The sequence below is a fragment of the Podarcis filfolensis genome, assembly GCF_964270895.1.
Source record: "Podarcis filfolensis genome assembly, chromosome: 10".
NCBI lineage: Eukaryota > Metazoa > Chordata > Lepidosauria > Squamata > Lacertidae > Podarcis > Podarcis filfolensis.
In genome coordinates, this window is record NC_139612.1 from 65,875,322 (window position 1) to 65,899,323 (window position 24,002).

Genomic DNA, 24,002 nt, shown 5'->3' on the forward strand with positions numbered 1-24,002 from the left:
CAGAGACACCTGGGCTGCTAGCATCCTTTAGGCTTGGCTGTGTGGGACTTCCTGGGTCTGAAGTTCTACAAGGTGGTTGGCACAGCGCTAAGCTCCTGATTTCTTTCTTTCTCATCCCACCAGGTTTTGAATGGATACTTTGTGCACTATTTTGCCCCCAAGGACCTCCCTCCATTGCCAAAGAACGTGGTGTTTGTGCTCGACAGCAGCGCCTCCATGATGGGAACCAAGCTGAGGCAGGTGAGAGTCTGGGGTTCTGGCAATTCGTTACCCTGAGCCTCTGCCTGATGGCATCAAAGCTCCTTCTCTTGGGGGGGGGGGAGTGTTGGACCTGCATTCCCACTGCGTTTGGTGAATGTTGTTGTTTAGTCGTTTAGTTGTGTCCGACTCTTTGTGACCCCATGGACCAGAGCACGCCAGGCACTCCTGTCTTCCATTGCCTCCCGCAGTTTGGTCAAACTCATGCTGGTAGCTTCGAGAACATTGCCCAACCTTCTCGTCCTCTGCCGTCCCCTTCTCCTTGTGCCCTCCATCTTTCCCAACATCAGGGTCTTTTCCAAGGAGTCTTCTCTTCTCATGAGGTGGCAGAATATTGGAGCCTCAGCTTCAGGATCTGTCCTCCCAGTGAGCACTCAGGGCTGATTTCCTTCAGAATGGATAGGTTTGATCTTCTTGCAGTCCATGGGACTCTCAAGAGTCTCCTCCAGCAGCAGAATTCAAAAGCATCCATTCTTCGGCGATCAGCCTTCTTTATGGTTTGGTGAAGAGATGGGAGTAAAGGAAATTCCTTTCTGATGATCTAGAGATGAAGGAAGTCCTGCTAGAACGAAGGCAGTTGGTATTGTGTCTTGCATCAGATTGTGTTGCTCTGGAGTTATTTGCATGGACCAAAGGGGTCTTTCACCTCTCTGGGTCCCCTAAATTCACTCCCCAAAGTTAAGCCGCGGCCTCACCTCAATTAAGCCCAGTTTGCTGAACAGGGCAGAAATGAACAACTAAAGGCTTAGCCACCTATGGCTGGGAACAAAGGATTAAGTCTTTTTCCAGCCAGGAGTTGGTGTGAACAGGCCTGTTCTGTTTTAGGTCAGGGATTAACCTTTGCAAGCACTTTTACTTTCCTCCTGATGGGGCTCGGATTAGGAGGAGGGTTGGTTTGCATAGTACAGTCTCAGGTTAACCCTCAAAGAGCTGTGCTCAAACGCCAGCAGTGAGTTTTGATCTTGCTGCTTTTATTTTTTTAAGGTGTGTGTGTGCTTCAATGGTGCACTGAGTCGTTGTCATAATCTTAAAGCATGAAGACAGCAAAACATGTATGTATAATGTTTTCGGAAGGGAGGAACTTAAAGGGTTTGCCACCCCAAGAGCCCCCAGATAAGGAACATATTGCAAAGACTGTTAACTATACAACTTTTAGAAGACATCTGAAGGCAGCCTTGTATAGGGGAGCTGTTGATGTTTGATGTTTTATTGAGCTTTTATATTTGTTGGAAGTCACCCAGCGTGGCTGGGGCAACCCAGTCAGATAGGTGGAGTATAAAATAGTAGTAGTAGTAGTAGTAGTAGTAGTAGTAGTAGTAATAGACATGAACAGCGCTTAGGCCACATTGGTATCATGTGTTTAAAGTGCTATGATACCACTGCTATGTCACTTTAACAGCCATGGCTTTCCCCCCCAAATTCGGGGAGCTGTAGTTTAAGGGTGCTGAGGAAACCCTGCTACCCTCAGGCTGCATAAGGGGGGTTTAATGTTAACCCCTATTCCCATGCTGTAGTCCCAATGAAAATTGCAAAACAACAACAATGACCCACACCTCATCCTATTAGTCCTTTGATGGAGGAATTGTGATCCTCCTAGAATCATAAAATTGTAGCGCTGTAAGGGGCCCTGAACTGATACAACCTCCTTTAATGAAGGAATCTTTTGCTCAATGTAGGATGAGAGGGATCTAACCCAGGCATAGGCAACCTTCGGCCCTCCAGATGTTTTGGCCTACAACTCCCATGATCCCTAGCTAACAGGACCAGTGGTCAGGGATGATGGGAATTGTAGTCCAAAACATCTGGAGGGCCGAAGGTTGCCTATGCCTGATCTAACGCTTCTGCCCCTGATGAAAATTTCATACCCAAGGCAGCAATGAAAGCTTCCTTCCAGCAGGGGGCTGTGCTCATTAGGACTGGTTAGGTGGAAGGCAGGGAGATCAACACTAGGTGGCGCTAGAGCACACACTCACTGGTTGTAGGAATGAAAGCAGGCTAGTGGTGGGTGTGTGGCTGAGGGCAGGCTGCTGTTGGTAGCGCATGGCACCACTCACCCTAAAAGATCAGACTCCACCACTTCCCTCTCTGGGATGAACTACACTCTTGGGGTAAGGAGCCATTTTAATTGGAACTACAGCAGGGATGTGGGTGGCACTGTGGGTTAAACCACAGAGCCTAGGGCTTGCCGATGAGAAGGTCGGTGGTTCGAATCCCTGTGACGGGGTGAGCTCCTGTTGCGGTACCTGCTCCTGCCAACCTAGCAGTTCGAAAGCACGCCAGTGCAAGTAGATAAATAGGTACCGCTCCGGTGGGAAGGTAAGCGGCATTTCTGTGTGCTGCTCTGGTTCGCCAGAAGCAGCTTAGTCATGCTGGCCACATGACCCGGAAGCTGTACGCCGGCTCCCTCGGCCAGTAAAGCGAGATGAGCGCCGCAACCCCAGAGTCGGCCACGACTGGACCTAATGGTCAGGGGTCCCTTTACCTTTACCTTTACAGCAGGAATAAGGAATAAAACCCTGATTCCCCACCCTACTGTTATTTTCAAACTATATTTGATCATTGCAACCACACAATAAGCATCATGTCTAGGTGCCATGTTTGCTAGGAAGCGATTTTAAGGGCAGGAGGCAAGAATACAGAAATGGGCTTATCTCTACCAGCTAGACGCAGGTCCTGTTTCTTTCCTGGGAGTGCAATCTAGGAAGTTGGAACAAAGCCCTTATTATCAGAGGCCGTGGGGAAGCTTTGCTCGCTTCAGCTCTGCACACTTTGCTGGAGGGGAAAGCGATAGCTTGAACGAGGGGTGTGCGAGGACGGGAAGAGGAATGTGAGATGTGCTGAGAAAGGCAGATTTCAAGTTTTGGAAATGGGCTGGAGGTTAAATTTAAAATACAGATAGCCTGCCTGGCGAGATGATTAGAAAACCGCCTGGACTGCGGAAGGTGTTTGGGGCTAAAGGTTATCCGCATGGCTTCTTGGCAGGATTTCTGCGCCTTTCAGGGATGTGTGCCAGGTAGACATTCAATCGGAGACGCTTCCTGCACGTTTAAATCTTCCAGGAAATGGGGGAGAGCATTTGTTGATTTATTTTGCTGTTAAAGACACTGGAGATTTGGCTTTGGAAAAGGGTGACAGTCTTAGAATTTGAGGTTACCCCATGCAGTTGGTTTAGCAGGATAAAATGAAATGAACTACTGTATCCCTCTTTTCCTAGGTGAAATAAATTTATGGGATACAAAACCTGCCCTTATGGGGTATACAAGAGCCTTTATAGAGTCCTTTGTAGGTTCTCCATCAGTAGGAGAAAATAACAGAGGCCAACCAGAGAATATTGAGAAGCAAAGCAGCTAGTAAGCCTGATCTTCATTGATTTGTTGCAACAGGGTGCTCCCTTCACATGCAGGAAAGGAGGAGGAACCCAGAAAAATGGCGCACAAGGCCTTATAAAGACCTTTGAAATTGCCACCCTGTAGATCAAAACCCCCCCCAGATACATCATACCTACATCAGAGAAAAGGCGGTCTACAACAGAAATCTGAGTGCTTTTGTTTATCTCCTGTCTGCCAGGTTATCTGACGATGCCTTATCTGATTGCCTTTCCTGGTAGTCTGGCCATTCCTTTGAGATGGTAATCACTTAATTCCTGAGATAACGCGAAGGTTCCCTCACCCTCTCCCTCCTTGCAGAGAAACATTTGGTCAGTTTGGGAGTCAAAATGGTTTAAGGACTGTATTCCTGTGCTGCTCCAGACATGTGGTTTATATATTTATGTACGTGTTTGCTTGGTACATCTATGAACATTTATTATATATCTAAGACCTTAAAATTCTTATGACATGTGCCACGAGGCATGGTGAGGGCCATGGACAAGGAGTTCATGCCCACTTCTGTTTGTCCCACGATTTCTAAACACAGGTCTGAAAGGTTTTCCTTTTTCCCCGCTGCTTTCCCTGGGTTTATTGCTGAATTGGAACAAACATCAACTGAGTTTTCTGTGTACAGTTGTACCTCCGCTTACGTATCCCTCTGGATACGTAAACTTCAGGATGCAAACGTGGCAAACCCGGAAGTATTTTTCCGGGTTTCGCTGTGCACATATGCGCAGAAGAGCTCTACATGCCGCACATGTGCACAGGAGCGCTAAACCACGCTGCACGCATGCGCAGAAGCGGTCCTCCAGTTGTGAATTGCTCAGGATGCGGCCGGACCTCTGGAACGGATCCCGTTCGCAACTGGAGGTAGCACCGTATGGATGTTTTCTCTTGAGCAGTAAATTGTGGGTTTTCCTACGGAAAGTGGATGAACAAAAGAAAAACTGCTCAGACCCAAGAAACAGACAAATTAGCAGGCTCTTCTTATACAGTGGTACCTCGGTTTTTGCGCGTCTTGGAAGCTGAACGATTCAGAACCCAAAAGCCAAAAATCCAGAAGTAATTGCTTCCGTTTTTGAACACGCCTCGGAAGTCAAACGCTGCGTGCTTTTTCCATTTTTTCCCATTGGCTTTGCCGATCGCCCTTTGCGCCTCGGTTGTCAAATGTTTCAGAAATCGGACAGCCTTCTGGAATGGATTACGTTTGACAACCAAGGCGCCACTGTATTCCCAAGGGCAGATCAGAAGGATGCGACGGCTGTGTCTGTTTCTAACAGATGAAGCTGCGAGTCTTGTGATGAATGAGGAGCTATGGAGAGGATAGCCATCTCTCGATAGTAGAGCGTCTGCTTTGCATGTGAAAGGTCTCAGGTTTGGTCCTTGGCATCTCCAGAGGGGAGATGGGAGATATTCCCTGCCAGAAACCCTGGAAAGCCTCCGGAACAAAGTTCAGGGCTAGAGCAGATGCTCTCCTTGCGGGAGATCTTGGGCTCAGTCCATGGCATCGCCAGTTAAAACAATAGACAGCTGAGAAACATGGACTCAGAGAACTGTAGAGCTGGAAGGGACCCCAAGCTCTGGTTACCAGATTTTTTTCAGTGAATCTGGGGACACTTTTTTTTTTTTTTTTTTTGAAGCTGAATAGCAACAGGGAGTCAGTAGTGGGGATGGTGAGGCAAAAAAACCCTGGGCCCAAGCAAACATGCATATTGTATAAAGGTGCAAAGCCCTGTGTCTCCCGAGCCTTCCCCGATAGCCTTCCCACTCCCCCCTTTGTTTTGACAGATTGGGGGAGACTCAGGAGTTGTGGGCGGGTGGCCGTTGCCCAGGAGGGGTGTAAGGTGCACGGTTTATCTGCCAGGCAAGGTGCAAAGCCCTTCTTTCCCACCCTGTGAAACATAAATGCCCAGAGTTTTTAAAAAACTGGGCAATGGCCGCCTGTCCACAACTCCCAAGCCTCCCCCGATCAGTCAAAACAAAGGGGGAAGGGGGCAGGAGATCTGTACCACTGGATGTCCCCGGTTCCCCTTCGGCAGTGGTGGCATCAGCAGCAGTCATCAGCCCAGAGCCAGCCTGGTGGTGCAGTTGGCTCTGGCTGGCTTCAGGAGTTGCTCGCTGCCATGGCACCTGCCATTTTTCCTCGCCGGAAGTCCCCATATGATGGCAGGCGCCACGGCAGCAAGCAGCGAGCAGCTTCTGAAGCCAGCCAGAGCCAACTGCGCTACCAGGCTGGCTCCGGGCTGCTGAGACTGCCACTGCCATGTTTCCCTGGGACAGATTTGCAAATCTGGGGACATTGCGGGGACGGAATTTGTCCGGGGACAGCTTTGCAAATCCAGGGACTGTCCCTGGGAACCGGGGACATCTGGTAACCCTACCCCAAGTGTCGTCTAGGCCGCAGCAGGAATCTCAACTCAAGCATCCATGACGGATGGCTATCTAGCCTTGAGACTTGAGAGAGGCACAGCATTCTCCAGGTCGGACTGAAAAAAACACAACCGCCTCAGCCAGTCAGTGTATACAGTGCTGAGTCAGTATATAAGGCAGCTCCCTGTGTTCCTAAGTTTCTTTGGTCTGGCTCTGCCTACAGAATGAAAAGATAATAGTCACCTAACACACAAAGGAAAGTGGCCCTTCCCCTCCGAGTGGATGAAAGAAGATGGACGAGGCACCAGAATGGGGTTATTGTTGCCAGGCCATTACTTCATAGGAAGTTTGCTGCGTGAGGCAAAGCGAGTGCGTTCTGAACAGCTGAACTCTTGTGTCCCTATGAACTGACTTGACTTCCATTTCCCAGCCGGGGCCACCTCCCCGCCCCCAATCCCCGGCCCACGCTGCGTAACAACGGAGGGATTGTGTGAGACAAATATCACCAACAACGGCTCCTATTTCAGAGGGACCTCCGTCTGGCCTCATGCCGTCACCTCAGCTTCTGGGAATGAGCCTGTCGCTAGTTTGGACAGGTGGAAAGTGCTCAGTTAGCATTCTCCCAACTGCCTTTGGTCTCCACGACTTGGACCAGAGATGGAGAACCTAGGGCAATCCAGTGGGTGTCGAACTCCAACGCCCATCAGCCCCAGACAGCAAATGGTCAGAGGTAACAGGATCTGGAGTACAATGACCTCTGGAATACTACATGTGCTGAGGAATTTCAATCAGGGTTAAAGGATGTATGATTAAATGATTATTGAACTGTTGCAACAAGGTGCTCCCCTCACAAACAGGAAAGGAGGAGGACCCAGAACCAAGGTGTGCCTGCCCTTATATAGAGATTTTCAATTGCCTTCCCTGGAGCTCAAGACCACCCCCAGAAACATCATACATACATCACAGAAGGGGTGTAACCCAAGACCACCCCCCACAAAAACCATACCTACCTCACAGAAAAGGGGGTCTACAACAGCAATTTGAATGTTGTTGTTTTTCCTGTCTGTCAGGTTATCTGATAATATCTTATCTGATTGCCTTTCCTGGTAGTCTGGCCATTCCTTTGAAATGTTGATTTCTCAATTCCTGAGACAATGGGAAGGTTCCCTCCCCCCCTCCCCCCTTGCAGAGAAAACATTTGGTCAGTTTGGGAGTCAAAATGGTTTCAGGGCGGTCTTCCTGTGCTACTCTAGACATGTGGTCCACATATCCATGTATGCACGTGGCCGGCACATTTATGAACATTTATATATATATTTGTTGTTGTTTAGTCGTTTAGTCATGTCCGACTCTTCGTGACCCCCTGGACCAGAGCACGCCAGGCACTCCTGTCTTCCACTGCCTCCCGCAGTTTGGTCAGACTCATGCTGGTAGCTTCGAGAACACTGTCCAACCATCTCGTCCTCTGTCGTCCCCTTCTCCTTGTGCCCTCCATCTTTCCCAACATTAGGGTCTTGTCCAGGGAGTCTTCTCCTCTCATGAGGTGGCCAAAGTCTTGGAGTCTCAGCTTCAGGATCTGTCCTTCCAGTGAGCACTCAGGGCTGATTTCCTTCAGAATGGAGAGGTTTGATCTTCTTGCAGTCCATGGGACTCTCAAAAGTCTCCTCCAGCACCATAATTCAAAAGCATCAATTCTTCAGCGATCAGCCTTCTTTATGGTCCAGTTCTTGCTTGCATACATCACTACTGGGAAAACCCTAGCTTTAACTATACGGACCTTTGTCAGCAAGGTGATGTCTCTGCTTTTTAAGATGCTGTCTAGGTTTGTCATTGCTTTTCTCCCAAGAAGCAGGTGTCTTTTAATTTGTGGCTGCTGTCACCATCTGCAGTGATACATATGACCTTAAATTTTTTATTTCAACAGAATGCTTGACTAGATGACTTTTTGACCACACCCTTTCTTATGGTCTTATGTCTCCATTTTAGAGATGGAGCACTGAGGCTGGAGATAGAATGGGTGCCTCACAAAGCCACACGGCATGTACATGAGCAAGGATTTCAATCAAAACTAGTGTCTCGGGCCTGTGTCCAAAATGCTCCCTACTGAATCACATCAGTGCTAGAAAAGTTTCTTTAAAAAAACACACAAAACCCCCTCCATTGTCCTTGATAGCCCTTGGATCCGACCCCAAGGCCACCAGCTGGAGAGATGACTCCAGATTCCATTGCGGTGGGTAATGTGTTTTGCCATGACATCATCAGCTTCCATCCGAGATCACAAGGGAAGCTGAACAGAGACGACTAAGATGTTTCGGATGCTCTCCAAATTTATCCTTGCATCTGGGACCAAGAAGCCTTCAATATTTGAAGACGGAAAGGGAATGGACTTGGCACGGGGCTCTTCGGGGAAGCTGTTGTGTTAAATATCGGATTGCAGGCAGCAATCATTTAGCACTTGAGTCTGTCAAATTATATAACCCCAAATGTAGAAAACGTTCATCTGGGTGGACGTTTTTGACTTTGGGTTCTTTCATCGCAGGCGCCTTGAAAATATTATTATTATAATTCATTTTATTTCTATACCGCTTTATATTTTTAAAGGGGAAAAAATCTCAAAGCAGTTTACAACCTACGTTAAAAGATCAAAACAAAGCATTACAGAAGAAAATCCAATATACATTCAAACCAACATGATTAACAGGGAACTGAAAATATCACCTTAAACATTTCAAAACAAGGCATTGCTAAAGGAGGTCAAATATAAAATACACATATATTTATTTATTTATAAAAAATGTATTTTTATTAAAGATTTTCTTGATTTACAAATGTATGTGCAATGTCTCTCTCTCTCTCTCTCTCATATTTTTCCCCCCATGTAACATTTTTTTTTTACAAATCGATTTCATTTGTTGAGACATTAGGAAGAATAGGGGGAAAGATGAGTGGGGGTGGGGTCGGGTGGTGATGTTTCTATTATACTTAATATATGTTGGGTTTGGTGTCAGCGTTGCTTGTGCAGGTTCTCTGCTATTCCCTTGTGTTCCTTTGGTGGTGAGAGAGGTTGGGGTTGGCCGAGGGTGTGGCTGTTCATTTGTGGTCGGCTGTGGTCGTCTTTGTTTTCATGTGTGAGTGGGGTGGGTGGGTGTTTTGGATCAGGTTAGCCATATTGATTTGTATGCCGTTGGTGGATTTTTGTCATTGTCTTGTTGGGCTGTGTATGTGATAAAGGGGAGCCATACCAGGGTGAAGGCATCTTCTTCTATTTGTCCCTGTGTCAGTTTCAGTTTATTGGTTAATTTTTCTAGTAGGGCTGTTTCCCATATTATTTGGTACCATTGGTCCATGCTTATTCCTGACAGGTCTCTCCAGTGTCTGGTTATGATGTTTCTGGCTGCTGAGAGTAGTAAAATACACATTTATAACAGCATCATTAGCAAGAGAAGAAAACATTATATTAAACAAAGAACATGTCGAAGATTCCAGAGACAGTCAATGTGACTGCCGAGCCAATCAGGTTGAGAAGACCCCAGTGACATAGATCAGTAGGGACACTTAGAAGTGTGCCACATAAAATACTCATTACACAGTTGTACGAAATTGATATTTTAGAGTGGTGGCATCCAGACTTTGGAACTCCCTGCCTACTGACACCAGACAGTCTTTTCTGCTGTACTCTTTTCAGTGCTTGCTTAAAAAAATTTTTTTTTAGGCATGTCTCTCCAGACACATAGATGTTGATGCCCTTTTAATTCCTTTTACTGTTGATTTTAATCATAGAATTAAAGAGTTATAAGGGATCCTGAGAATCATCTAGTCCAGCCCCCTGCAGTGAAGGAATATGTAGCTGTCCCATATTGCGTATCAAACCTGCAACCATCATTTTTTTAAAAAAATGTTTTAAACTGTTTTTTTTACTGTTACTTTTAATATTTCCTGTAAACCACTCAGAGCTTTTACTATATGCATGTGAATATTGTAAATAAATAAATAAATAAATAAATACATAAATGGTATCCAGGAACAAAACAAATTACCATATTTTTTGCTCTATAAGACTCACTTTTTCCCTCCTAAAAAGTAAGGGGAAACGTGTGTGCGTCTTATGGAGCGAATGCAGGCTGCGCAGCTATCCCAGAAGCCAGAACAGCAAGAGGGATTGCTGCTTTCACTGCGCAGCGATCCCTCTTGCTGTTCTGGCTTCTGAGATTCAGAATTTTTTTTTCTTGTTTTCCTCCTTCTAAGACTAGGTGCATCTTGTGGTCTGGTGCGTCTTATAGAGCGAAAAATACGGTACCTCATACTGGGCCAGACAATTGGTCCATTTAGCTCAGTTTTGTCTCCAGGGTTTCCTCTGGTGGGATTTGAACCCAGAACCCTCTGCATGCAAAGCCGCTGCTCTGTCACTGAGCTACAGCCCTTCTAAATTAACTGCCCCGCTAGTGCAAGGACATTTAGCTGCTCAGTTGGACTTTCCTGCCCCCCTCCTTCTGCCACAGATCTGTTCTGGGGGTTCCCACTACCCTTGGAGAAGATTTAGGGGTTGTATGGGAAGAAAAGAGGTTATGGGACTACAGAAGTATTAAAAGTATCTTTGTATTGGGGGCGGGGAAATCCAGACAAATCTGGAATCTTGGGAATCTAATTGCAGCGTTGGGGATGTTTGGGTTCCGAGAAAAGGCAAATAAGAGGAGTCATGACATAGGTTAATTAAAATATGCGAGAGTGCACAGTTAAAGTAGGGATTTTTTTTGCAAAGCAGTAATCATACTGTGAATCAGGAAAGGCTCATCAAAGTACACTAGTGGCCAAATTTGCAGAAACCTTTTGGGAAAAGTGTGTTTCCGGGGTTTGATGGCTCATAACACCACTTTTATTTTTAGTAACGCCATAAAATTATATATCAACGGAATGACAATTTAATGAATAATGTAATGCAACCAAGCTTGTTCAATTCCCTGTATTCTATCAAAAGTTATAGCCAAATAACCACAAAAAAGGAAGCACAACTTACAGTAATGTGTTTTGTCCGTGACAGCACATTCACACATACATGCAATCTCTTGGTACTTTGGTAAGTGTTCTTATTATTAATTAAATTTGCAGACACTGCCCTTCGTCTGTAGATCTCAGGGCGGCTCACAAAGTAGAATCAATCAATTGAAATAATAATAATAAAACACCAGTTGTAAACTGTTGCAAAGTGCATGTATGCGTTGCTGTATCTAGTGTAAATATACATCCAGGTTGCGTCTCTCGTTTCAGACCAAAGATGCCCTCTTCACTATTCTCCAGGATTTAAGGCCTGAGGATCACTTCAATATTATTGGCTTCTCCAATCGAATCAAGGTCTGGCAACAAGACCAGCTGGTGCCCGTGACTCTCAACAACATAAGAGATGCCAAGGTCTACATCCATAACATGTCACCTACTGGAGGTACAACTGGTGTCAAGGGGGTGGGGGCGTGGCTTGTGCTTTTTCAGTGAACCTGTGACTTCATTTATGACACAACACACAAATGAAGGCTGCACCAGCGTAATAAATTCCTTATTATTATTATTATTATTATTATTATTATTATTATTATATAATAATCCTTTCTGCGACAGAGGCGCTCTACACTTTTGACTACACTTATGATCCAAATGGTTGGACAGTGTTCTCGAAGCTACCAACATGAGTTTGACCAAACTGCGGGAGGCAGTGGAAGACAGGAGTGCCTGGGGTGCTCTGGTCCATGGGGTCACGAAGAGTCGGACATGACTAAACGACTAAACAACATGATCCAAAAGGGACGCAGGTGGTGCTGTGGGTTAAACCACAGAGCCTAGGACTTGCCGATCAGCGGTTCGAATCCCCGTGACGGGGTGAGCTCCCGTTGCTCGGTCCCTGCTCCTGCCAACCTAGCAGTTTGAAAGCACATCAAAGTGCAAGTAGATAAATAGGTACCGCTCCGGTGGGAAGGTAAATGGCATTTCCGTGCGCTGCTCTGGTTCGCCAGAAGCGGCTTAGTCATGCTGGCCACATGACCCGGAAGCTGTACGCCGGCTCCCTTGGCCAATAAAGCGAGATGAGCGCCGCAACCCCAGAGTCGTCCGCGACTGGACCTAATGGTCAGGGGTCCCTTTACCTTTACTTTATGATCCAAAAGTTCAGCAGGTGCAGCTTTCTTCCAGAGCCACATCTCTAGGCTGAGAAAAGCTATACCTGTTGGATGTCTGCCTTTCGAGCGGATCTTAAAGGCACAGAGACAAGGTACTGGGACTTGGAAACAAAGGAGGGGTTGCCTCTGAAGATATACAAGAGGAGAAAGCAACCCAAATGCGTTAGCCGTCTCCTCTCCACCTCCAAATACAGGTTCTGTGAACACAAGACCACCATGACTAGTGGCTATGGACAGTCCTCCATGAATTTGCCTTAATTCCCTTTTGTGAAAATCCACATGTCATACAGAGACAAGTGAAAACGAAGTTTGCCTTCTCCTGGAACGCTAGGAAAGACTCTCGGTCCTCCAAAAAAGAGACATTGTTACGAGCCTCTAGGTACTGGCTCATCACAGGAGGGAATAATTTTTGGCATGTACCATGCAGAGCTGTGAAGCCAAGGGGTAGGGTGGAATCAACTTGGTTGTTGACACAAGCATACTGAAAGAATTAGCTTTCTTGCCCAGTGGGACATTTCCAAAGAACTTTAGGTAGCTTTAGTCCAACCGTGGAACAGCAAACTCAGCGCTGATGTACTTTATGTTAATATTTTGTTTAAAGGGGGGGGGGAATAGATTGATAGAAGGAGATTTCACCAGATGCTTAGATCCAGGTTTGGGGCAAGCACTCTTTGGTGAGAGAGCTCCAGCAGAGATTTTGAATCACAAAACGTGCAGCAAGGTAAAGCATGGAAATATAGGCTGTTAGACCAGAGCTTTCCAAACTTTTCATTTTGGTGACTCACTTTTTAGACATGCATCATTTTGCGACACAGTAGTTCAGTTTTAAGGGACGCGGGTGGCGCTGTGGGTTCAACCACAGAGCCTAGGACTTGCCGATCAGAAGGTTGGCGGTTCGAATCCCCGCGACAGGGTGAGCTCCCGTTGCTCGGTCCCTGCTCCTGCCCACCTAGCAGTTTGAAAGCACATCAAAGTGCAAGTAGATAAATAGGTACTGCTCCAGCGGGAAAGTAAATGGTGTTTCCGTGCGCTGCTCTGGTTCGCCAGAAGCGGCTTAGTCATGCTGGCCACATGACCCGGAAGCTGTACGCCGGCTCCCTCGGCCAATAAAGCGAGATGAGCGCCGCAACCCCAGAGTCGGCCACGACTGGACCTAATGGTCAGGGGTCCCTTTACCCTTTTAGTTCAGTTTTACTAGTGGACCAAAGGTTAAACTAATCCCTTTCCAGCCCTGGGAGGAGTGTGTGGAGCGTTCGCAAAACACAGCTATGCACTGCAGCCGACACACTGCAGTCATGACACATAGTTTGGAAAGCTCTGTGTTAGACCTTTAAAATATTGCCTTTTAAGTTGCTTTCAAAACTACCCACTTACCACACGTTGGGTAAGTTAAAAATGGTTTACTTACAAATGCTTCAAAGGTCAGATTCATGTGTTTTTCCATACAGTAGCAAGAAAACACAGGCAGTATCAGTGGCGGAGGAAGGGGCTAAGCAACTAACGCCCTGTTCTCTGTGCCCCGAAAGGTTAATTCTGCCGTGTCTTCCTAGGCACAAACATCAATGGAGCTCTGCAAATCAGCACGCAGATCCTCAATGACTACATCACCCAGAACGACATCGAAGCTCGGAGCGTCTCCTTGATCATCTTCCTGACGGACGGGCGGCCGACGGTTGGAGAGACGCAGTCTGCCAAGATCGTCAGCAACACCAAAGCGGCCATCCGCAACAGGTTCTGCCTCTTCACCATCGGCATCGGCAACGACGTGGACTACCAACTATTGGAGAGGCTGGCGCTGGAGAATTGCGGGATGACGCGGCGGATACAGGAAGACGAGGATGCTGCCGCGCAGCTGAAAGGGTGAGTGGAGAAAACACAACCAGTTTTCGCCGTGGCTGTTTGGATGTTCTGCTTGCTGGGCGCAAATCCAGCTGTGGACTTTGGTGGTACCTGGGGCACTGTCATGAGGAAGTTTGTTGTGGACTCCTTGCCGCTCATAACGACATAGGAAGTTGCAGAGTCGGACCGTTGGTCAGCTTATTTTTTATTTTTGTTTTTATTTAAATTAAGTACATATACATATCCATATTGGGACCTGGGTGGCACTGTGGGTTAAACCACAGAGCCTAGGACTTGCTGATCAGAAGGTCGGCGGTTCGAATCCCCGCGACAGGGTGAGCTCCCGTTGCTCAGCCCCTGCTCCTGCCAACCTAGCAGTTCAAAAGCACCTCAAAGTGCAAGTAGATAAATAGGTACCACTCCGGCGGGAAGGTAAACGGCATTTCCGTGCGCTGCTCTGGTTTGCCAGAAGCGGCTTAGTCATGCTGGCCACATGACCCAGAAGCTATACGCCGGCTGCCTCGGCCAATAAAGCGAGATGAGCACCGCAACCTCAGAGTCATCCACGACTGGACCTAATGGTCAGGGGTCCATTTACCTTTACATATCCATATTACATATACAAACAAAATAGAAAAAAGGAAGGAGGGAAGGAAGGAAGGAAGGAAGGAAATATAAAGAAAAGAAATACTAAAAGAAAAATACTCTCAGATACACATCTTATATAAGGAATACAAGCCATCTTATGGTCCTCTTCTATTTTAGTAATATCTCCTTTTGCTACTTCTGGCTTGACTCCCTGATTTATATATTTACTTCCCTCCACCCCAAACAGTCCCTAATAATACATATTTCCGGTTATCAGTTTTCAGTTAGTAAGTCTGTGGAGAAACATTTTGGTTTCCTGTGGGGTTAATAATAATAATAATAATAATAATAATAATAATAATAATAATTTATTTCTGCCCCACTCATCTGGCTGGGTTTCCCCAGCCATTCTGGGCGGCTTCCAAGAGAAGGTTAAAAATACATTAATCTACACTATTTTTTATTTTATTTTTTAATAATAATTTTTATTAGTTTTCAATTACAACAATACAATAACAATGCCTCATTATAACAACGCCAAATTAATAATAGCAATCACTGAGATGCCAAATTATACAATCTAGGTGCTCTCCACCCCCTGGTGCTAGAATTAATGGTTTGATGATTTACCGCATTTTTCGCCCCATAAGACACACCTGACCATAAGACGCACCTAGTTTTTAGAGGAGGAAAACAAGAAAAAAAAATATTCTGAATGAAACAGTGGATGTATGATTTTTGTGGTTCATGCTGTGGCCACAGACATGTGATTTGATGGTGAGTTTGGGGTAGCCCAATGCAAAAATCCTGAGAATCCATGTGGATCCGTGCTTTGTAACCACATTTTTGCACCATTGCAGCCCCACACAACAGTGGGTGTGTGATTTTTTTGGTGCAGGCTGTAGCCCTGGACATGCTATGTGACCTGAATTTGGGGTGACCCAATGTAAAAATCCTGAGGATCCATAGGCTTTTACCTCCCCCCTCCCAGGCAGCCTCCTTTATCACTAGCGTCCCTTATCTCTCTCCCGATCCCACCGATCAGCTGCTTCCTTTCAACACTCCCTTCCCTCTTGTTTGCCTTAGTGTCTTTTCCTGAGCTGGAGCAGTTTTTTGCTCCTCCTTTTCTTCTAATTTCTCTCCTCATTGCTTTAGTCTTCCTGTCTCCTTGCAAGTTCCCTGTCTTTACCTCCCCTCTCCCAGGCAGCCTTCTTTATCTCTAGCATCCCTTATCTCCCTCCCCTATCGCTTGCGGATTAGCGGCTTTGTTTCAACACCCACTTCCCTCTTTAAAAAATAAAAAGCATGATCTGCTTTTCTCCCCATGGCAATTCAGCTCCAGGGACCATGCATTCGCTCCATAAGACGCACAGACATTTCCCCTTACTTTTTAGGAAGAAAAAAGTGTGTCTTATGGAGTGAAAAATACGGTACTTTATTTCTGTGTTCCAAACTCTTATAAATTTCAATTACGCTCCAGTCAAGATACCAATCCCTTATATCGCAACTGCAGTTTTAACGACTTCCATTTGTATCGACACATTAAATGATTTGTACACCTACAGAGGTGAAGCATTCAAACTCACTCCTTCCTGTGTGTGGCAATTATTCTGTCCGTAATGTTTCTTCCTGTCCCCGTAGAATATTATGTCTGTCTTTTGCCAGTTCTTGCTGGGCTAGTGTCCCATTGTTGTTTCAGAAGTTCTCCATTCCTCTGTCCCTGCTTCATTGTTTTGCAACTTTAGCAGCAGCTGCAAAAGTTGCACTGTCTCCATAAAAACTCTGTTTTCACCATCTTTCTCTCTCAGCTTGGGAAGGAGAGCAAGCTGTCAAACTTCAAATAACTTCCGCAAGGCAGTTTGCTGTGGACTTGGTGCTGCTCGTAGGGACATAGGTAGTTGGCGAGTCAGAACACTGGTCTGTAATAAACAAAAATCTGCCCTTATTCCCTTATGGGGACACAAGAGCCCTTATAGAGTCCTTTGCAGATTATCCATCAGTCGGAGAAAATAACAGAGGCCAACCAGAGAATACTGAGAAGCAAAGCAGCTCGTAAGCCTGATCTTTATTGAACTGTTGCAACAGGGTGCTCCCCTCACTGGCGTGCTTTCAAACTGCTAGGTTGGCAGGAGCTGGGACAGAGCAACGGGAGCTCACTCCGTCACAGGGATTCGAACCGCCGACCTTCTGATCGGCAAGCCCGAGAGGCTCAATGGTTTAGACCACAGCGCTGCACAAGTTGGAAATCTGATGCAGGGCTATTATATTTGTTATCTGCTGTAAGGACGCCTGTCTGCTTCCACTATGCTCTGCTTATATATCAGTAATGTCGCCCCTTGGTTGCCCTTCTCAATAACAAACTGTACCTACGCAGATTCTATGATGAGATCGGGACACCTCTTCTTTCCGACATCCGGATCGATTACCCTACAGACAGCGTGGAGCAAGTGACCCAGAACCTCTTCCCCAACTACTTCAATGGGTCTGAAATTGTCATTGCCGGGAAGCTCTTCAACAAGACAGCCGACCGCTTACATGTGGAGGTGACAGCCAGCAACAGCGACAAGTATGTCCTTTTGAAAACGGACGTGGCCGTAGACCTCTCTGGCAAAAACCACATTGGACTGGTCTCCGGAGGTGCCGAAGACCCCACAGATGATCAGAACTACGTCGAACGGACTTGGAGCTACCTCACCATCAAGGAGCTGATGACCTCTTGGCTGAAGAGCGACGACAGTGAGGAGAAGGAGACCTTGAGGGAGAGAGCCGAGAAGCTGGCCCTCGCATACAATTTCGTCACCCCCTTCACCACGCTGAAGATGAAGGAGCTTGCGAGCCAGGCGGACCTCCCAAAGGAGGTTTACACCGGCCCATCAACTGAAGGAGTTGGGGAGATCGTGCAGGGACTTCAAGGTCACCGGGCACCATCAGGTAAGCATGATGCGTATTTTCTTCTGTTCTGAGTCCCAAGAATGGTGTGCAGGTATTATGTCAAACGATGTGGGAATGCAATGTGTCTGTCACCATGCAGTTTAGTTGTGGTCTTGGTTTAAAGAAGAAGAAGAAGAGTTTGGATTTGATATCCCGCCTTTCACTCCATTTAACGAGTCTCAAAGCGGCTAACATTCTCCTTTCCCTTCCTCCCCCACAACAAACACTCTGTGAGGTGAGTGGGGCTGAGAGACTTCAGAGAAGAGTGACTGGCCCAAGGTCACCCAGCAGCTGCATGTGGAGGAGCGGGGAAGCGAACCCGATTCACCAGATTACGAGAGTACCGTTCTTAACCACTACACCACACTGGCTCTTCTCACACTGGTTCTTCAAGTTTTGGGCTTTATGTAGCCTATTCATGTACAAGGAGAAGGTTTCAGCAGGTTCGGGGACCCCAAGGCTTGTAGAAGTTATGAAAATATATGGTGGGGGCAGAGGCCTCAAAACAGCCCCAGGAAGGCTGAGTGGCCATGGAAATCTGACCGATCATTGGGTGGGGAGAGTAGAAAACTCGATGGCAGGGGAAATGAAATGGAGAACTGTGGAGCAGGCAATGTCATTTAAATCCCACATAAACGGATTCATTTAAATTGAGCCACAACTACCGTATTGGCCTGAATATAAGCCGCACCCAAATATGAGCCGTACCTTTAAAATTCAAGGGGGGGGAGGAAAAAAGATAATACAGTGGTACCTCGGGTTACGTTACCTTTGGGTAATGCAATTTTGAGTTACAAATGCAGCAAACCCAGAAGTGTATACTTCTGGGTATTGCCGCACACACATGCGCAGAAGCAGTGAGCATGCTTCACACGTGCACAGAAGCACTCTATCGCACATGCGCAAAAGCGGCGCCTCCGGATGCAGACTTTTCGGGGTAAGTGCGGACCCCAGGAATGAATTAAGTTCATATACGGAGGGTTCACTGTACCCGAATATAAGCCGTTCCCTTAATATTCTGCAGGCACTCACACTCGTTCCGTTTTACCATATGTCTGTTTCAGCATCAATATCGTAAAAGCCAATTTTTGTAAGGTCACGAATTTAAGTTGCACTTGAACTTTTCACGGTCAGAATTTGGTAAAAAAAGTGAAGCTTATATTCAGGCCAATACGGTATATTGTTGCAATTCCCTTTTTACTACCATTAAAGCTTGAAAGGACAAAGGAAAAACAGTATACAGAAATAAGCACCAAATATTAAGCATTTTATTAAAACACAGAAATTAAAGAAGAGAAGGGAAAAGGAGGGAAACTTCAGATAGTTGTGATTCCTGCATTGCAGTAGGTTGGAGTCAACTCTTTGAGTCAACTCTACAGTTCTATGATATTCTTTGGACAAAAGGGAACCTTAAATTACAGTATGAAATAGCCATGTTATTGCTTATCATGTTTGTTTTCTCCTCCCTGTTTTCTCCTGGCTATCTAGGGCCTGTTGTTGCAAAGCCAGCGAAACAAAAAGTTGAAGTCACTAAAACGTCAGGTAAGTCCCCTAGCAAGGCAGGTCGTTTCTGTTCAGCATATTCTCTTAACTTAGCACAAACTTTCTGGAAGTATCTTAACAGTTTCCTCCAAAAGGCATTGGTACACTGAGCAAGCAGGACTCTTTTGAGCGCAGGAGAATATTACCAAGAAGGCCTTGGATCTCGTCACCATTCATGAGACCTCAGACAAGTTGGGTTGTTATTGTTTAGGCCTTTAGTCGTGTCCGACTCTTCGTGACCCCATGAACCAGAGCACTCCTGTCTTCCACTGCCTCCTGCAGTTTGGTCAAACTCATATTGGTAGCTTCCAGAACACTGTCCAACCATCTCGTCCTCTGTCGTCCCCTTCTCCTTGTGCCCTCCATCTTTCCCAACATCAGGGTCTTTTCCAGGGAGTCTTCTCTTCTCATGAGGTGGCCAAAGTCTTGGAGCCTCAGCTTCAGGATCTGTCCTTCCAGTGAGCACTCAGGGCTGATTTCCTTCAGAATGGAGAGGTTTGATCTTCTTGCAGTCCATGGGACTCTCAAGAGTCTCCTCCAACACCATAATTCAAAAGCATCAATTCTTCAGCATTCAGCCTTCTTTATGGTCCTGTTCTCACTTCCATACATCACTACTGGGAAAACCATAGCTTTAACTATATGGACCTTTGCTGGCAAGGTGATGTCTCTGCTTTTTAAGATGCTGTCTAGGTTTGTCATTGCTTTTCTCCCACGAAGCAGGCGTCTTTTAATTTCATGACTGCTGTCACCATCTGCAGTGATCATGGAGCCCAAGAAAGTAAAATCTCTCGCTGCCTCCATTTCTTCCAAGCTGGGTTGGGAGCACCTTAAACCGTGACCCCTCATCTGCTGGTCTCAAGTGTGACATGGAAGAGCTGCTCCCATATGTTGATGGCGGATTGGGCCACCAGTTTTGACCCAGAAGTGAACACAACTTGGATTTCACTTATGTTGCAGCAAAACAATTCAATAACTGAAGTGCTTTCCTTTCGTTGGATGTTTTGAGCTTTGTGTAGAAATGTCACAGTGGGGTTGATCAACGTTACATCCGCAAGAGCAGCGTGAGCCTCATATGTATAAATCTAAATCAAATAAGTGTTGGAAATGGAAAGAAGGTTCTTTTTATCATATGTGGAGGTCTTGTAGTAAGGTTAAGGTTTACTGGGAAATGATATATAATGAAATGGAAAGGATTTTTAAAATAACCTTTGTAGAAAACAAACACTAGAAGCTTTTATTTTGGGAATTATAGGGACAGAACTACCTAAAATGTATAGAAATCTATTCATGTATGCTACTACAGCGGCGAGAATGTTACTTGCCCATAAGTAGAAAGAAGCAGAAGTCCCAGCAAAGGAAGAATGGATACAGAAGCTTATGGAATATGCAGAAATGGTGAAACTTACCAGAAGAATAAGAAATCAAGACAACAAACTTTTTATAAAAGAATGGAAATAGTTTATTGAATATTTACAGATAAATTGTAAACAGATAAGGACATTGGCAAGATTATTGTAATAACTGCAGTTTTATAGTGAGTTTATATTTAAAGTAGATGAATAAAAGAGGAAATTAAGATAATTTGGATATGCAGACGATATTAAAAATAAATTTAAGGAACTGTAGAAAAAGGAGGAAGGAAGTCGAGTTTAGAAATGTCAAAATGATTGTAAAATCAGTGAAATGTATCAATCTGAAAAGCATAAATAATTTTTTTTAAGGGGTGTGGATTGAGCCTCAACTCTTCACCCCTTTTCTGCTAAATGCCCAATGACCTCCTCCTGCCTATCCTGCTTCAAGACAAACCATAGTTTGTTTCTTTGTCTCATCCAAAACATGGCAGAGTATGGTTTGTGCACACAACCAAGATTGGAAGCTAGAGTGAGCTTGAGGCTTGTTCCAAGCTGGATCAGACAAAACCCACAAAAACATCTGCCCCAATCGTAGTCTTGAAGGCATCTCAAATTCATTTCCCTACATTCAACAGTAGTCCGTTGTGGATGGTTTACTTTGGAGTCTTAACTATAGTCTAGTTTGTTTTTCCTTTTAGGAAAACCTTACCCCCAAAGCTACAAAATGTTCATGGTGGTGCTGGTGATGGAGGGGAGAAGCAAGAGGTCTCTCCACAAATGGGGTCTGGTGGTGGTAGCATTTTTGTTTGGGGCTGTGTGTGCTGGTTTGGGTGGGAGCCTTGAAATCTGCGACTCCATAATTATTCTTATTTAATTCTTGTCTTTCCAGCGGATGGGGACCCTCATTTTGTCGTCGATTTCCCCTTGAGCAAGCTAACGGTCTGCTTCAACATTGATGGGGAGCCAGGAGACATCCTCAGATTGGTTTCCGACCATAAGAACTCTGGTATGTTGGAAGAAGAAAGAAATGTTTAGTTTCTGTATCAGCAGAGCTAGATTAAAGGTAAAGGTATACCCCTGACAGTTAAGTCCAGTCGCGGACGACTCTGGGGTTGCGGCGCTCATCTCGCTCTATAGGCCGAGGGAGCCGGCGTTTGTCCGCAGACAGCTTCTTGCTCATTTGGCCAGCATGACTAAGCCGCTTCTGGCGAACCAGAGCAGCACACGGAAACGCCGTTTACTTTCCCACCTATTTATCTACTTGCACTTTGACGTGCTTTCGAACTGCTAGGTTGGCAGGAGCAGGGACCGAGCAACGGGAGCTCACCCCGTCACGGGGATTCGAACTGCCAACCTTCTGATTGGCAAGCGCTAGGCTCTGTGGTTTAACCCACAGCGCCACCTGCACTTCTTAAAGGGTGACTTAAGCAAGTTTGCCTTTAAACTGAGCCAGTCACAATCCCACTCCATAGAATGCATACTAACTGTGCAGTACACAGAATCACTAGTACTGGGTCCCAGCTAGCATTATTTCAGAGCTAGAATTATAGAAATTCTTCCTCTTCTGGGAAGGTTCTAAGAAATCCACTGAGTGTTTTCCTTCTCACCTCTCAGCCAACAGTTGGTTGATGGTAATGTAGGCGCACAGCTTTTCAGTGAATTTTGAGTCTGCATGATTATCTTTGCTCAGGAACTCATCCAGTTTAGACCACAGTGCCACCCGCGTCCCTAGAGCTAGATTAAAGGTAAAGGTAAAGGGATCCCTGACCATTAGGTCCAGTCGTGACCGACTCTGGGGTTGCGGCGCTCATCTCGCTTTATTGGCCGAGGGAGCCGGCGTACAGCTTCCGGGTCATGTGGCCAGCATGACTAAGTCACTTCTGGCGAACCAGAGTAACACACGGAAATGCCGTTTACCTTCCTGCCGGAGCAGTACCAATTTATCTACTTGCACTTTGACGTGCTTTCAAACTGCTAAGTTGGCAGGAGCAGGGACCGAGCGACGGGACCTCACCCCGCCGCGGGGATTCGAACTGCCAACCTTCTAATCTGCAAGTCCTAGGCTCTGTGGTTTACAGTGCCACCCACGTCCCAGCAGAGCTAGATTAGCAGCGTGCAAAAAAAGTCAGCCATTCTCCTTATCCTTCAGCAGTGGCGCCAAACATTCGTTTAAAAGAGATTGGGGAGGAAGCACTGGGTCTCTGAGTTGCCCTCCTGTCCCCAAAGATAGGTGCCTTCTCACACTGCCCCACAGGGGCCTGGGAGGCACCATTCTCCTGGGGAGCTTGTAGTCAAGACTGCTGCAACAAACAGCTGTGCTGGGAGGTAGAGATGTGAAAGGGAATCAGAGGAAGGAGGGAAGGAAAGAGGAACAGAGGCCAGTGTTGCCCATGGCATCTCTGACCATCAGTCATGGCACCCCAGGGTGTCATGGCACACTGGTTCAAAACCATTGCTGTCACCCACACTGGGACCTTGTGCTGAACAACAGGCAAGGAATGGAGATAAAAATAACAATGGATACTAACTGCTACCCGTGCCATACAGCGTCAAATGCCAGGAGCCTCCAAAGAACATGTTACACCAGAGTTTTGTGGAGTTCCATGACTGGACCTCCCTATAATTTCCTTCTCCAAAACGCAGAGGGAATTATCTGGATCGGGGCCACCGCGGAGGGAAGGGTGGGGGGCAAGCCTCCGCACCTACACTTCCTGTTTCTGATGGCTGAATGACCTGATAAAGGCAACCATGTTGTCATCATTGAACATTGTTGTTGTTTAGTCGATTAGTCGTGTCCGACTCTTCGTGACCCCCTGGACCAGAGCACGCCAGGCACTCCTGTCTTCCACTGCCTCCCGCAGTTTGGTCAAACTCATGCTGGTAGCTTCGAGAACACTGTCCAACCATCTCATCCTCTGTCGTCCCCTTCTCCTTGTGACCTCCATCTTTCCCAACATCAGTGTCTTTTCCAGGGAGTCTTCTCTTCTCATGAGGTGGCCAAAGTATTGGAGCCTCAGCTTCAGGGTCTGTCCTTCCAGTGAGCACTCAGGGCTGATTTCCTTAAGGATGGATAGGTTTGATCTTCTTGCAGTCCATGGGACTTTCAAGAGTCTCCTCCAGCACCATAATTCAAAAGCATCCATTCTTTGGCGATCAGCCTTCTTTATGGTCCCACTCTCACTTCCATACATCACTACCATACATCATTGAACATAGCTGTCAACTTTTCCCTTTTCTTGCGAGGAATCCTATTCAGAATAAGGGAATTTCCCTTAAAAAAAAGGGAAACGTTGACAGCTATGTCATTGAATGTCTGTGTGGATTTGGACCCTTGTGTTCCCCCGTCTCCTCCATCCCCAATTCCTTTGGTACAGTTTGCCTCCAGAAGCAGATTAAATCAAGGCGATGGGAGCTCTTGAGTTAAAATGTTTCAGTCCTAATGGTTTTAGAGGTCTTGAGCTTCTGATCTGGCCTGGAATGCCTAAGCACCTGTGATTTGTAAGAGGATTATTTATATGGCAGCAAAGTTCTTGACCAGCCAGAGCAGTGGGGGGGGGGGTGTGACCACGAGAGTGAGGAAGACAAGG

At 46.3% G+C, this 24,002-nt stretch overlaps 1 protein-coding gene across 4 annotated transcripts in view; it reads left to right on the forward strand.

The window, feature by feature from the left end:
• Positions 1 to 24,002, forward strand: part of ITIH5 (inter-alpha-trypsin inhibitor heavy chain 5) — a 55,390-nt gene that overhangs the window by 24,532 nt on the left and 6,856 nt on the right. For all 4 annotated transcript variants that reach the window (XR_014538745.1, XR_014538746.1, XM_083572628.1 and 1 more), the window contains exons 7-12: positions 124 to 240; positions 11,262 to 11,433; positions 13,711 to 14,020; positions 16,962 to 17,518; positions 19,007 to 19,060; positions 21,305 to 21,421. Coding sequence is in view for 2 of the 4 variants with exons in the window: in XM_083572628.1 (XP_083428754.1) it covers positions 124 to 240; positions 11,262 to 11,433; positions 13,711 to 14,020; positions 16,962 to 17,518; positions 19,007 to 19,060; positions 21,305 to 21,421 (1,327 nt within the window). In the remaining 2 variants the exon portion in view is untranslated. The remainder of the gene's footprint in view (positions 1 to 123; positions 241 to 11,261; positions 11,434 to 13,710; positions 14,021 to 16,961; positions 17,519 to 19,006; positions 19,061 to 21,304; positions 21,422 to 24,002) is intronic.